The 16,221-nt window shown below is 36.7% G+C and overlaps 1 protein-coding gene across 1 annotated transcript in view; it reads right to left on the bottom strand.

Annotated features, from left to right (window-relative positions):
* DNAH12 (dynein axonemal heavy chain 12) overlaps positions 1–16,221 on the bottom strand; it is a 229,243-nt gene that overhangs the window by 94,631 nt on the left and 118,391 nt on the right. The window contains exons 31-35 of the mRNA XM_049715390.1: positions 7,410–7,519; positions 4,583–4,766; positions 4,310–4,450; positions 903–986; positions 168–356 (exon numbers count right to left, since the gene is read on the bottom strand). Of these exons, the coding sequence (XP_049571347.1) occupies positions 168–356; positions 903–986; positions 4,310–4,450; positions 4,583–4,766; positions 7,410–7,519 (708 nt within the window). The remainder of the gene's footprint in view (positions 1–167; positions 357–902; positions 987–4,309; positions 4,451–4,582; positions 4,767–7,409; positions 7,520–16,221) is intronic.

Raw genomic sequence — 16,221 nt, 5'->3', positions numbered from 1 at the left:
GAATCATGGATTGTCATAATAAGTATTTCAATTTTTTAAAAAAGTGGATACTACATGTCTAAGGAGAAAATGATTTTAGTTATTTATCCTACCATTCTGACTTTAGACTTAGTCAAACTGAATGGAAAGTAAAGAAATTTGAGTGTATAAGAGAATTATAGTGTTACCTTGCATTTTTTCTTACGAAGACTTAAAGTGGGCTGTATTAACCAGTCAAAAAGTCCTCTCAGAAGAGCTTGATGATCTGGTTCCTGTAGAGGTCCTTTCAGCGAATTCAACCAAGAAGACACAAGTGGTTCCCATCCCAACTGTGAGGGCTCCAAATAAATCATGCCACAGCGGCTTACAGTGGCAGGCTACAGAAAAAAGACAAGTTTTCCTTTTCTAATCTGGTAGTTATTAACTAATTCTTTGCATGACTTATAAGGTCCTTCATGATCTGGCTCCTATCTTCCTCTACAGCATTCACATACACTAGATGAAACCATTTGCAGTTACAGTTCCCCAGATATGGCATGGCTCCATGTCTCTATAAGTTATCTTGTCATGATTTGGAATGCCCAGCCCTAACCAGTCTCTGTGGAGAAGTCTTACCCCTCAAAACCAGATCAAACACTCAAAACTTTTTCCATTGTCGTCCTCCTCTACCCATTCCTCTCTTGGGTGCTCACCCCCTCCATATTCTTAGAGCACTTAACATGTAGCTCTGTACTGGGATATATATATATTTATTAGCATGGTTCTCATCCTCCCTAAATGAGCATACACTGTGTCTTATTCATCTTTGTATTCCTTGTGCCTAACTCGCTTTCTGACACATAATAAAAAGTACTTATTGACAAAGTGAACAAATGAATAAATGAACAAACAAAAACTACTGTTATATTAAATTATGAACTTACTGAGGCCTGGGAAAGGTCCATTGCTTCAAAGATGAGACTCATTTGAGGGGACATTTGAATGATTTCTCCACTCATAAGGCAGAGCTGAAGACAATAATTTTTCAAATGTTTATTTTTAAAAAATCTCAACCTTCTCAGGTAAAAATTTATTCTATTTATTAAAGTATCTCCTATGATATAATGGAATAAGTATTAGAATGGAAGCCAGAAAAATCTTAATTCGAGGTCTAGTTCTGTCCATTACTTACTATGTAAGCAAATATATAATATCTCTGACACTCAGTCTCTTCATCTATAAAAAGGGATAATTTTCCTCTCATAGAATTATGGGAGAGGGGAACTACATGATATATTGAAAAAAATATAAAATCCTATACAAACATCAGTTTTTGTTATTAAAAAATTACATGAAATACTCCTGATTTTATAAAGTTGTCATAAGACCTTTTTTATTAATAAAAAAAGAGAAATAGAAAAAATAGAGAATACTATGAATACTCACATACCCATCTTGTAGATTTAACCTATGTTAACATTTTGCCATATTTACTTAGTCTTTTTTAAAAGTATTTTAAAGATCATTACAAACCACGGCATTTCACATCCAAATATGTCAATATTCATCTTTAAAAATAAGGACTTTTCTATATAACCACAAGAACATTATCACACCTAACAAAATTACCAATAATTCCTTAATATCATCTAATACTCAGCCAATACTCAAATAATCTCAGTTGTACAAGAAATGTCTTTTCAACTGATTGATTCAAACCAAAATTCAATCAAGGACTATGCATTGGGCTTGCCATGTCTTCTTGGTCTCTCTTAATCTAAAACATTCCTCTTTAATCAAATATGTGAAAAACTGAATTTATCAACTGTGTCCTTCCTGCCAAATTCCTATCTTGTCCATTATTATTAAAGCCATTGTATCCTCTCAATCTCCTTGGCTTCCACCCTTGGAATTATCATTAACTTTTAATGTTGGTAATAATTATAAACTGTTGATACCCCAAATTAATTGCATTATTAAGTCTTTAAAATTCTTCCTCTACATTTATTTTTCAGTGCTTCATCTCTGATTCATTACTCTAATCCCAATTTTGCCCCTATCTAGTTCGTCAACAATGCAGCATTTAACATTTCTGGATCTGTTTCTTATCTGTAAAATGAATGAACGGTCTAGTGCTGGATTGTCCAATAAGACAGTCAGTAATCATACGTAGCTATTTATATTTCATTTTAATTGGATAAAATTTAAAATTCAGTTCTTCTATTGCAGTTAGCCACATTTTAAATGCTCAATAGCTACATGTGACTAGTAGCTACCTTATTGGACAGTGCAGATATGTCCATCACTACAGAAAGTTCTATTGGACAATGCTTGTCTAGAATACTTTTAAGTTTCTACCAGGCTGTTTCAGCAAACATTCTCCTTCTTGCTACAAATTTGGGAGGGAGAGTCAACATTTTCCTCGCTCCCCCATGCTATTTCCCAACTACTTCTATTCCATCCTCTATTACAGCCCTTGCTCCTTTGACAACCCGTGCTTGGCTAAAGCCTTTGGCATCTGGCTCAGTCTCTTTCTCTCTACTATAACTCTGGCCTGATCCAATGTTCATAAGGGGAAACATCTCATTACAGCACCCCCACCCCCCGCCTCCGGTATTTAACTACCTTGTCTTCACTTACTTCTCCCCTACTCCACTCCAGCCATCCACCTTATCTACCTGGGACCTTCTCTCCTGGAACACTACACAGTTCTGACTGACTCCTACTATATTTGCTCTTCATTTTCATAGAGATTTTCATATCCCTGTTGTTTTTACTTCTTTCTTTAGGTAGCTTCTGTTCTATGGTCGAGCACTTCTATCGTTCTCATGCCAATATCTTTAAAGTCTTTCTGTATTTCCAGTCTGGCAACATTATCTACACCCACATCCAAGGTGCTTAAATTGGTAGAGAAAATCTCACAAAGGCAGACCTTGGCACTATAGTTTATAACTCATGGTCTTTAACTCCATCAGGTTCTCTATAACACTCAGATATGCTTCTATGTTTTCCCAGGCAGCTGTCTTTCCCATTTTCCATGATGGCTAATTTAAATCTTCCCCTTTCTCCTTGAGTATACAAAGAACCAGGGCCTGCCACTGCACAAAGAAAAAATAAACCATCAAAAGGATTTGCCTTCAAATTTCCACTATGAAAGCCATACATTCACCTTTCCTGCTCTCCTCTCATCCAATATGAAACAATCCTTCCATTTGGCTCTGAATCCTTAGACTTGACTGGACTGATTAACCCCTCTCTTCTGAATCATCACTATTTCTCCTCTGTTTACTTTCCCCTTTAGTTCAATCAATATGACTGACTGAATGAATGAAAAAACGAATATGAACAAATGACTAAACACCTATGATAAAGTACTGGAGTATATGTTTGAATGCTAATTAAATTAGTTTGCTTATTTAGTATTATAATTATTTCATAAAAGCAAAAAAATAAATTGATATACTAACACAATACTAATACAGACACAAAAAGAATAATAAACAAATAAAATGGATCTACAATATAAATATCACAGAGCACTATATTGACCAAATGAAAGAAAACACTAAAGAGTATGATTCTATTTATATGAAGTTCAAGAACTGGCAAAACTAGTTTATCACAGTAGAAGTCAGAATAGTGATTGCCCCTTGGGGAGGATACACTGATTGGGTAGGGACATGAGTGAACTTTGTAGGGCACAATAAATTTTATGCACTTTTATTTAGGTGATGGTTATGTGAGTGTACACATATGTAAAAAAATCTTAGACTCTAAACTTAAAGTTAGTGCACATTTTATACTGTTCTCTCTCAATTAAAATAAATACTAGAAGACTTCCATTTTCTCTTTTTTTGTATATCTCATAGGTTTAAGGTAATGTACCACATATAAGCACTGAAGCAACTGATGTTTTCAAAAAAGAATGAGGGCTTTTTATTTTCTTCTAAAATATTAAAGTTCTATAAGAAACCTTAACACTGTAGTCGCTTAACTTATTGCCACCCATTACATTACTATGCCTTCCTGCTAATACAGTAATTTTAATATACTTGCATTCTAATTAAAAAATTAAGCAAAGAATTTACTACAGCATAGTTTTCATTGAAAAGATAATTTATAAACTTATTCAATTTGCTGCATCCCTTATTTTAAATATATATAGTCTGAGATGATTAGTTGTTGAACACATAGCATTGTTTAAGCCTATCTGCATCTGCTTTGCTTTTTTTACTTGTGGTAAAAAAAAATAAATAAATTTACCATATTAACCATTTTTAACTTTACAGTTCAGTAGTGTTAAGTATATTCATATTGTGCATCTGTTTTGTTTTTAATCATGATGAGTTACCTTTTTATTATCATCCAATACTGTGTTCATGCTCTCTATCCACAAAGTGTCAATGGGACCATCAAATACAACCCATTTCCGGTCAGGCGTTTCTAATGAGGCAAATTCTCTAAAAGTGTTAGCCACAATACCATCAGTCCACTGAGGAGGAAAAAAGGAAGAGTTGGAAAGTGTCCTTAAAAAACTATAAAGTGATAATACAAAAACACTTCAAATTTCTTGGCTTAATGTGCATTGTCAATGAGAGTGGAGAATGTTTATACTGTAGATTACCTCATGGGACACGGGGTCAAATTGTCCAAAAAGTTGGCCCATAGTAATGGATTTGGGGTTTACAGTCCTATAAATGACCTTTTGTTCCTCTCCATAGCCACGTTCATTCATAAGAGTTAGAGTATCAGCCAGCATATGCAGAACTTTTGTTTTAGCAGCAAAAGGCTCTCCTACTAACATAAAACTATTAAGGAAAAGAAGTCATTATACAATAAGATTCTAAAAAATAATGGTAAATTAAATTATTTCCCTATATATGGGTATATGAAATTTTACCATATGATAATTACTACATATAATTTTTGAAATTATATTAATTTTTCTCAGATATAAGGGAAATACATTTAACTTCTTAATTGACTGATCTCTAAATCAAATTCTCGACATTAATACCATTATCTACAAAAGAGAATAAAAAATCTCCAAATGAAAATGGAAACTTAGTAACTGCATACTCAAAAAAATTTTTTTAATGACTTGGGGTTTCCTAAGCAGAGGAGAGGAGACGATTCACTTTTCCTCAAGATTTCACTTGCTATAGTGCTCCTTGCCAAATATTTCTGAATCTCCTCTCTCCTGGTGCATAGGATTCCGCACTCTCTTGTGGGAATGAATACTAGGTAACTAAGGAATAATAAGTGCAAATGATGAGTGTTACTTCTTAGGGGATAGATAATTGCCAGCGAGGGACCTTACAGAGCTCTCCTTTCCCTCTAGCACACCTGGGACCCACAATGCTGAGATGGTGGCTGCTCTAACAGCCTGGGGGCCTGAGTGATTATGATGAGCAGAACCTCCCTGTTAAACTATAATGTAAACAGTACAAATGAGAAATACATATTTGTTTTGAAGTCACTAAGATTTGGGTGCTGATTGTTTCTATGGAATAACCTAGCCCATCCTTATTGATAGAAATTGGTAACTAGAAGGGCAAAAGGTATTCTTGCCATAATAAAAAAGACTAAAATAAGTGGCACTGGCTTAGAGGCTAGGTTGTGGGTGGCGGCTAAAGGATTGGCAATTAATATTATGCAATGATCAAACATTTGGTAAATTTATCCCTGAGATAACCTGGAAGATAGATAATATATCTAATGAAATTGTAGTTTTAGGGGAAAAGGATAGTGAACAGAATATTATTAGTATATATTGGCAGCTGATGGCTGTATTTAACAAGGAACTACAAAAAGAAATAAACTCAAGAAAATATGGTCAGTTTGCAAGCAGGAATGAAAGTAGAGGGAGTTGAGAAATTCAGAGACTTGAGGGATTGAATGAGGTAACTTATTCTCACCTGCAATTGGTAAAACATAAACTGAGAAAATCTTTGAACAACGAAGATCAACTCAGCCTAGTATCAAGGATCAAATCAATAAGCCTAATATGTTCAAGGATACTACAAGGAAGTTTAGAAAGGTATGACTTAATAAGGACTATAGTTGTGGCTACTGGCACATGGAACTACCTGGAATCAAATAGAAAAAAAACTTATTAAATATAGTTTTTGAGAGAGTTTACTGACAAAGAAACCATGAGTCTAGGCTAAAACACATGTGAATGTTTAAGATGTAAAGAAGACTCTTAGGTACTGAATGCACGGGGGTTGACTGTACTAATTCCCTCTATTATTATATATGTTTGAAAATTTATATAATACAAAGGTTTGGGTTTTTTAAAAATTTTGCCTTTAAAAAAATCATGACCTTTGAGACTTCAACTTTCTATAGGCAGTAAGTGGGCTGAAAACATTTCTCAGCTCCCAAGGATATTTTCTCTATTGTCCACCTCACATGTGACCAGGGAAGAAAATGGAGATAGAAAGACCTCTCAAAAGGTTGAACCGAAGTCCACAGAGCAGAGGTTACTGGAAAGACTCTCTCAGGGAGCAAAATCAAGCAGAAATAGATCCAGGTTTTACGGGGATTTCAGTTTATACAATTGGTGGGGCAAGCTCTCTAAGGAAAAAAATATATATGTAATTACAAATACAAAAATGTCCACCGCCACTTTAATGACACCCTTTCCAATAAATTATATATAAAATGATTATGACTCCCTGGAGGGGCCTCTACAAATAAGAGGTCCTGAAGTTTAAACTCCAGTAGTTTCACAATCTATCTCTGGAACTGGGCTCCCACACGCACAGCTGGGTTTCAGAACTGCTACTGACAAGTGTTGGCTTTGTCTCCCATTCTTCAGTTTCTAAATGGGAGTATTTGCTCTGATAATCCTGCTCTGGTAAACCCACTATTATAATACTGGATGTATGCAGGGCAGATAACTTGTCTTTGTAGTTTTAGGTCTTTGGAGCAAGAAGAACAGCTTCCAAATCTGATACACAAACTATCATGCATCACCTAGAGATCCTATACTTTCAGTCTGGTTCATTGATTGATCAGATCTTTTAGGTTGTCTCCCTGGGAAAGGAAAAGTGTGTTCTACGTGCATGAAGTAGAGCAAATAACATATTTGATGATCAAAAGGGCAAATTGTGGTGGTCATTAGTGCTACATCACTGAATGAGTACTCCTTACCACTCCTTTTTGGATAGGTAACATGAGAGAGAAATAAACCTTTGTTTTTTAAGCTACTGGAATGGAGATGGGGGTCGGGGGGCGTTGTTCCCTATTTTGGATAGGTAACATGAGAGAGAAATAAACCTTTGTTTTTTAAGCTACTGGAATGGAGATGGGGGTCGGGGGGCGTTGTTCCCTAGCCTACCTCGCATACAAAGTTTGCTTAGTCTTTTAGTTCACAAATTTTAGTTGTTTTAATAGTTTAACTTAAAAAACAACATCTAACTTTGGCACACTATCTATAATCTTACCCATGTCTAACAATCATCATCTCATATGTCTGAATCATTTTTTCAAGAAAAAATTTAACAGGCTGAAGATTATGTACTTTGCAGGCTTCATGAGCACATTCCAAAAATTCCTAAAATAAAAGAAAAATGGAATGCATTTCTACAAAATCGTATTATAAATCATGTCATTCATGTCTTATAAATATAGACTTTTCATTTAGAAATAAGAAAATTGTATCTTCTTATATTTATAAATTATTTCTTGAAACTTTATTTTTTAATTAAAAGGAGGAACAAATAAAATTAAAATACTTAAAAAATATTAGTATTCCCCTTTATAAGTTATCAATGATCATGGCACCATAGCATTGGGTGTACACTGCATGAAAACAACTCCTCTTAATAGTTTTTCCAGAATTTCACTTTTGGTTAGGATATAGAAGGACATGCCAAACAATCCTTCACACTATAGTAAAGAGAAATAAACAGAGGTTACAAAAATTATAAAGCTTTTAAAGATACAGGAGCACTTTGGATGCAAATAAGTCTAAAGGAATTAAACTTCAGAAAGGGATGAGCCTTTCCTAGGTGAACACAGATCAACAGCTAATTTTGCCTCTGGGAGCAAGTATAGACATAGGTGGGCATTGGATTGAGCCTGCTATAGGCAGAGGGACTTTGCTGAAGTAAGGAGAAAATAACAGATACTTTAATGGTCATGTGGACTTATGTGAACCTCATAAAACTGGAGGAGCCTCAAATGCAAAGCTGGTTTTCCCATGGCCTATGCTTTTGCTGAGTCTGAAGTGACATAAGAAATCAAAGGCTTAGCTAGAAAGGCACATAGAGATTTTCTTAGTCTTCAGATGCTTATATCCCAGAATGCTGCTATAGGAAGGGCCTTATTATACAATACGACAATTTTCACTATAAAGACATTTGAAACCAGAGGTAAACTAAAGCTCAATAATTCTGCAACAAAACTCTGGCTTAGGTCAACTCCTGATTGAACTGATCAACAGCTCAATCTAGCTATCTGACAAAAGGAAGAACATGGTTTTTCTGTAGGAAAATAATACCAGTTCAGCCTCTACAATTATTTTCTATACAATTTTTTTTTCTTTTTTTTTTGCGGTACGCGAGCCTCTCACTGCTGTGGCTTCTCCTGTTGCGGAGCACAGGCTCCAGACGTGCAGACTCAGTGGCCATGGTTCACGGGTCCAGCCGCTCTGTGGCATGTGGGATCCTCCCGGACCGGGGCACGAACCCGTGTCCCCTGCATCAGCAGGTGGACTCTCAACCACTGCACCACCAGGGAAGCCCCACAATTTTTAATACAAGTCATGAGAAAAAAAAAGCTGATAATCAGTAGAAAAAAAAAATTAAATAAAACAAAATCACAGTTGACCTAGATGTTATAATTAGCAGACAAAACATTAAAATAACTTTTGGGACTTCCCTAGTGGTCCAGTGGTTAAGACTCTGTGCTCCCAATACAGGGGGCACGGGTTCGATCCCTGTCAGGGAACTAGATCCTGCATGCCACAACTAAAGCAGCCCACATGCTGCAACAAAGATCCCGCACACGGCAATGAAGATCCCGTGTGCCACAACTAAGACCTGGCACAGGCAAATAAATAAATTTTATAAATATATTAAAAAATGGACAATATGACAAAAAATAGATGAAAAATGAAGAATTTAAGCAAAGATATGGAATCTCTTAATAAAACCAAATTGGATACACTAAAACTGAAAACAATAAAATATGTGAAATTAAGAATTCATTGGGGAGCTGGAGTCAAGATGGCAGTGTGGGAAGACGTGGAGTTAGCTTCTCCCCACAACTAGGACGCCTTCCCTCAGCTGGTGGGGGACTCCAATGCCCAAGGAGATGGGAGGAACCCCAAAGTGAACCAGTAGGACATAGGGGGACTGACAGGGGAGGAGAAGTGGAGGCCAGACAGGATTGGCACCCCTGAGGCAGGGAAGATCAGGAGAGGCAGGTGGGAGGGACTCTCCGGGAAGAGCAGGACAGGAGTGGAGGGTGATCGCTTGGCCTACTCGGGCTGGGGAGCCTGCTGAGCTCCAAAGCCCCGTGTGGGTCCTGGGAGCATAGGAGGGAGGTCAGGGAGATCAGGAGAGGCAGGTAGGAGGGGTCCTTCCACACTGGAGGAGCAGGAGAGGAGAGGAGGGTGTTTTCCCTGCCCACTCGAGCCCAGGAAGCCTGCTGGGCTCCCAGATGAGGTCCCCTGCCCTCTGAGACCAGGGGTGGGGGGCATGCCTGGGCCCCTTCTGTTCCTTGAACCTAAGCCCCACCCTCCATAGCCCCAGGGCCTTTTCCAGCCCTGTGGGTACTAAGCATAGGCCCAACCCACCACCCAAATCCTGCCCTTGCTTAGGCCCCACCCTCCACAGCCAGGGCTTTCCCCCTCACCTTTTTTTTTCTTTTCCCTCTTCCTCTTTTTTATTATTGTGCTACTGATGTACTTTCCAGTTGTTGATTCATCTATATTTTCATTTTTATATTCTTTCTAACATATCTGTTAAGTTTCCTAGTCTAATTTTATTTTTTACTTTGCTATTGTTCTCTTTTTTTTTTTTTTTTTTGGCCACCCCACATGGCTTGCAGGATCTTGGGTCATGAACCGGGGACTGGGCGGAAGCTCCTGTGGTAGGAGTTCCAAGTCCGAACCACTGGAGTAACAGAGAACCTCAGACCCCAGGTAATATTCATCAGAGTGAGGTCTTACAGAGTTCCTCATCTCAGCACCAAGACCCAGCTCTACCCAATAGCCTACAAACTCCAGCGCTGGAAGCCTCAGGCCAAGCAGCCAGTAAGACAGGAACACAATCCCACTCATTTAAAAAAAAAAAAAAAAAAGAGAGAAGGCAAAAAATACATGTCACAGATGAAGGAGCAAGGTAAAAACCTATAAGACCAAAAAAATGAAGAGGAAATAGGAGGCAATCTACCTGAAAAAGAATTCAGAGTAATGATAGTAAAGATGATCCAGAATCTTGGAAATAGAATGGAGGCACAGATTGAGAAAGATCTAGATCTAGAAGAACAGAAGAACAAACAAACAGAGATGAACAACACAATAACTAAAATGAAAAATACAGTAGAAGGAATCAATAACAGAATAACTGAGGCAGAAGAACAGATAAGTGACCTGGGAGGCAAAATGGTAGAAATAACTGCTGAGGAGCAGAATAAAGAAAAAAGAATGAAAAGAATTGAAGACAATCTCAGAGACTTCTGGGACAACACTAAACACACAAACATTCAAATTATAGGGGTCCCAGAAGAAGAAGAGAAAAAGAAAGGGTCTAAGAAAATATTTGAAGAGATTATAGTTGAAAACTTCCCTAACATGGGAACGGAAAGAGTCACCCAAGTCCAGGAAGCACAGAGAATCCTATACAGGATAAACCCTAGGGAAAACACACCAAGACACATATTAATCAAACTAAGAAAAATTAAATTCAAAGAAAAAATATTAAAAGCAACACGGGAAAAACAAAAAATAACATACAAAGGAATCCACATAAGGTTATCAGCCGATTTTTCAGAGGAAACTCTGCAGGTCAGAAGGGAGTGGCAGGATATACTTAAAGTGATGAAAGAGAAAAACCTATAACCAAGATTACTCTACCCATCAAGGATCTCATTCAGATTCGATGGAGAAGTCAAAAGCTTTTCAGACAAGCAAAAGATAAGAGAATTCAGCACCACCAAACCAGCTTTACAGCAAAGGCTAAAGAAACTTCTTTAGGCAGGAAACACAAGTGAAGAAAAAGACCCAGAAAAACAAACCCAAAACAATTAAGAAAATGATAATAGGAACATATATATTGATAATAACCTTGAATGTAAATGGATTAAACGCCCCAAACAAAAGACACAGACTGGCTGAATGGATACAAAAACAAACCCATATATATGCTGTCTACAAGAAACCCACTTCAGACCTAGGGACACATACAGACTGAAAGTGAAGGGATGGAAAAAGATATTCTATGCAAATGGAAATCAAAAGAAAGCTGGAGTAGCAATACTTGTATCAGATAAAATAGAATTTAAAATAAAGACTGTTACAAGTGATAAAGAGGGACACTACATAATGATCAAAGGATTTATCCAAGAAGAAGATACAACAATTATAAGTGTTTATGTATCCAACATAGGAGCACCTCAGTACATAAGGCAAATGCTAATAACCATTAAAGGACAAATTGACAGTAATGCAATAATAGTAGGCGACTTTAACACCCCACTTACCCCAATGGACAGATCATCCTAACAGAAAATAAATAAGGCAACACAAGCTTTAAATGACACAATAGACCAGATAGACATAATTTATATTTATAGAACATTCCACCTAAAATTGGCAGAATACACTTTCTTCTCAAGTACAAACGGAACATTCTCCAGGACAGATCACATCTTAGGTCAGAAATCAAGCCTCAGAAAATTAAAAAAAATTGAAATTGTATCAAGCATCTTTTCTGACCACAATGCTATGAGATTGTAAATCAATTACAGGAAAAAAACTGTAAAAAACACAAATACATGGAGGCTAAACATTGCGCTACTAAATAACCAAGAGATCACAGAAGAAATCAAAGAGGAAATCAAAAAATACCTAGAGACAAATGACAACGACGACCCAAAATCTATGGGATGCAGCAAAAGCAGTTCTAAGAGGGAAGTTTACAGCAATTCAATCTCATCTCAAGAAACAAGAAAAATCTCAAATAAACAATTTAACCCTACACTTAAAACAACAAGAGAAAGAAGAAAAAAAAAACCCAAAGTCAGTAGAAGGAAAGACATCATAAAGATCAGAGCGTAAATAAATGAAATAGAAACATAGAAAACAATAGCAAACATCAATAAAACTAAAAGCTGGTTCTTTGAGAAGATAAACAAAATTGATAAACCCTTAGCCAGACTCATTAAGAAAAAAAGGGAGAGGACGCAAATCAATAAAATTAGAAATGAAAAAGGAGAAATCACAATTGACACTGCAGAAATACAAAGGATTATAAAAGACTACTACAAACAACTATATGCCAATAAAATGGACAACCACTAAGGAATGGACAAACTCTTGGAAAGCTACAATTTTCCAAGAACCAGGAAGAATTAGAAAATATAAACAGACCAATCACAAGTAATGAAATTGAAACCATAATTAAAAATCTTACAACAAACAAAAGTCCAGGACCAGATGTCTTCACAGGTGAATTCTATCAAATATTTAGAGAATATTTGATCCTTCTCAAACTCTTCCAAAAAATTGCAGGGGGAGAAACACTCCCAAATTCATTCTACGAAGCCACCATCACCCTGATACCAAAACCAGAAAAAGATATCACAAAAAAAGAAAATTATAGACCAATATCACTGATGAACATAGATGCAAAAATCCTCAACAAAATACTAGCAAACAAAATACAACATCACATTAAAAGGATCATACACCATGATCAAGTGGGATTTATCCCAGGGATGCAAGGATTTTTCAATATATGCAAATCAGTCAATGTGATACACCACATTAACAAATTAAGGAATAAAGCCATATGATCATCTCAATAGATGCAGAAAAAGCTTTTGACAAAATTCAACACCCATTTATGGTAAAAACTCTCCAGCAAATGGGCATAGAGGGAACCTACCTCAACATAATAAACGCCATATATGACAAACCCACAGCAAGCATCATACTCAATGGTGAAAAACTGAAAGCATTTCCTCTAAGATCAGGAACTAGACAAGGATGTCCACTCTTGCCACTCTTATTCAACATAGTTTTGGAAGTTCTACCCACAGCAATCAGAGAAGAAAAAGAAACAAAAGGAATACAAATTAGAAAAGAAGAAGTAAGACTGTCACTGTTTGATGATGACGTGATACTACACATAGATAAACCTAAAGATGCCACCAGAAAACTACTACAACTAATAAATGAATTTGGTAAGGTTGCAGGATACGAAATTAATGCACAGAAATCTCTGGCATTCCTATACACCAACAACGAAAAATCAGAAAGAGAAATTAAGGAAACATTCCCATTGACCATTGCAACAAGAAAGAATAAAATACCTAGGAATAAACCTGCCTAAGGAGGCAAAAGACCTGTACTCAGAAAACTATAAAACACTGATGAAAGAAATCAAAGATGACATAAACAGATGGAGAAATACACATGTTCTTGGATTGGAAGAATCAATATTGTGAAAATGACTATACTACCCAAAGTAATCTACAGATTCAATGCAATCCCTATCAAACTACCAATGGCATTCTTCACAGAATTAGAACAAAAAATTTTACATTTCGTATGGAAACACAAAAGACCCCGAATAGCCAAAGCAATCTTGAGAAAGAAAAATAGAGTTGGAAGAATCAGTCTCCCCGACTTCAAACTATACCACAAAGCTACCGTAATCAAGACAGTATAGTACTGGCACAAAAACAGAAATATAGGTCAATGGTACAAGATAGAAAGCCCAGAGATAAACCCACACACATATGGGCACCTAATTTATGACAAAGGAGGCAAGAACATACAACGGAGAAAAGACAGCCTCTTCGATAAGTGGTGCTGGGAAAACTGGACAGCTACATGTAAAAGAACGAAATTAGAACACTGCCTAACCCCATACACAAAAATAAACTCCAAATGGATTAAAGACTTAAATGTAAGACCAGACACTATAAAACTCTTAGAGGAAAACATAGGAAAAACCCTTTTTGACATAAACCACAGCAAGATCTTTTTTGACTCACCTTCTAGAGTAACAGAAATAAAAACAAAAATAAACAAATGGACTTAAAAGCTTTTGCACAGCAAAGGAAACCATCAACAAGACCAAAAGACAACCCTCAGACTGGGAGAAAATATTTGCAAATGAAACAACAGACAAAGGATTAATGTCCAAAATATACAAACAGCTCATGGAGCTCAATATCAATAAAACAAACAATCCACGTAAAAATTGGGCAGAAGACCTAAATAGACATTTTGCCAAGGAAGACATACAGATGGCCAAGAGGCACATGAAAAGATGCTCAACATCACTAATTATTAGAGAAATGCAAATCAAAACTACAATGAGGTATCACCTCATGCCAGTCAGAATGGCCATTGTCAAAAAAATCTAGAAAGGGTGTGGGAAAAGGGATCCCTCTTGCACTGTTGGTGGGAATGTAAATTGATACAACCACTATGGAAAACAGTATGGAGGTTCCACAAAACACTAAAAATAGAACTACCATATGACCCAGCTATCCCACTACTGGGCATATACCCTGAGAAAACCATAATTCAAAAAGAATTATGTGCTGAAGTGAATATACCACAATGTTCAGTGCAGCACTTTTTACAATAGCCAGGACATGGAACCAACCTAAATATCCATTGACAGATGAATGGATAAAGAGGATGTGGCACATATATACAATGGAATATTACTCAGCCATAAAAATAAACGAAATTGAGTTATTTGTAGTGAGGTGGATGGACCTAGAGTCTGTCATACAGAGTGAAGTCAGAAAGTAAAAAACAAATACCATATGCTAACGCATATATATGGACGCTAAAAAAAAAAAAGGTACTGATGAACCCAGTTGTAGGGTAGGAATGAAGAGGTAGACATAGAGAATGGACTTGAGGACGTGGGGTGGGAGGGGGAAGCTGGGGCGAAATGAGAATAGCATCAACATATATACACTACCGAATGTAAAATAGTTGGCTGGTGGGAAGCAGCAGCATAGCACAGGGAGATCGGCTTGGTGCTTTGAGATAACCTAGAGGGGTGGGATAGGGAGGTTGGGAGGGAGGCTCAAGAGGGAGGGGATATGGGGACATGTGTATGCATATGGCTGATTCGCTTTGTTGTGCAACAGAAACTAACACGGTATTGTGAAGCAATTATACTCCAAAACAGATCTATTTAAATAAATAAATAAATCATTGTATAGGGACTTCCCTGGTGGTCCAATGGTTAAGACTCTGTGCTTCCACTGCAGGGGGCAAGGGTTCAATCCATTGTCAGGGAACTAAGATCCCACATGCCGCACGGTGCAGTACTCCCCCCCCCCCCAAAAAAAGAAAAGAATTCATTGGATAGGCTTATCAGCAGAAATGAACAAAGCCAAGGAAAGGATCATTAATCTTAAGGACAGGTCAATAAAATTATCCAAACTAAAGTACAGATAATAAAAAACAGAAAGCAAAAACAGAGCATAAGAGACATGTGAGATGACATAAAATGTTCTAACATTCATGTAACTGGAGCCCCAGAAGGACAGGGGAGAGAAAATAGGGTAGAAGAAATATTTTAAAACATAATTACTGAGAATTTTCTGGAGAAAGCAATACACAGATTCAAGAAGTGCAGCAAATCCCACGTAGGATATGTAAAAAGCAAACAACACTAGGCACATAGTCAAGCAAGGAAAGAAAGAAAATATTTCAAACAGCCAGAGGGGAAAAAACATATTACATTCAGGGAAATATACATAAGAAAAATTCCTGACTTCTAAGCATAACAATAAAAGCCAAGAATTAATGGAAAAACATCTTTAAAAAGATGGGGCGGGGGAGACTCCTGCCAATCTAGACTTCTATACCTAGTGAAAATATTCTTCAAATAATGAAGTATAAATAAAGATATTTCAAAAGAAAAACTGAGAGAATTTGTTGCCACAAGACTCAACATGTACACAATAAATACTGAAGAAAGTTCTTAAAGTTGAAGGGAAAAGATCCCAGTTTAAAGCACATATCTGCTGGAAGGAATTAAAAAACACTAG

Source organism: Orcinus orca, chromosome 10 (assembly GCF_937001465.1).
Source record: "Orcinus orca chromosome 10, mOrcOrc1.1, whole genome shotgun sequence".
In the NCBI taxonomy this organism is placed as follows: domain Eukaryota; kingdom Metazoa; phylum Chordata; class Mammalia; order Artiodactyla; family Delphinidae; genus Orcinus; species Orcinus orca.
The sequence above is the reverse complement of the archived record's forward strand: the minus strand, read 5'-3'. Positions and strand labels throughout refer to the sequence as shown.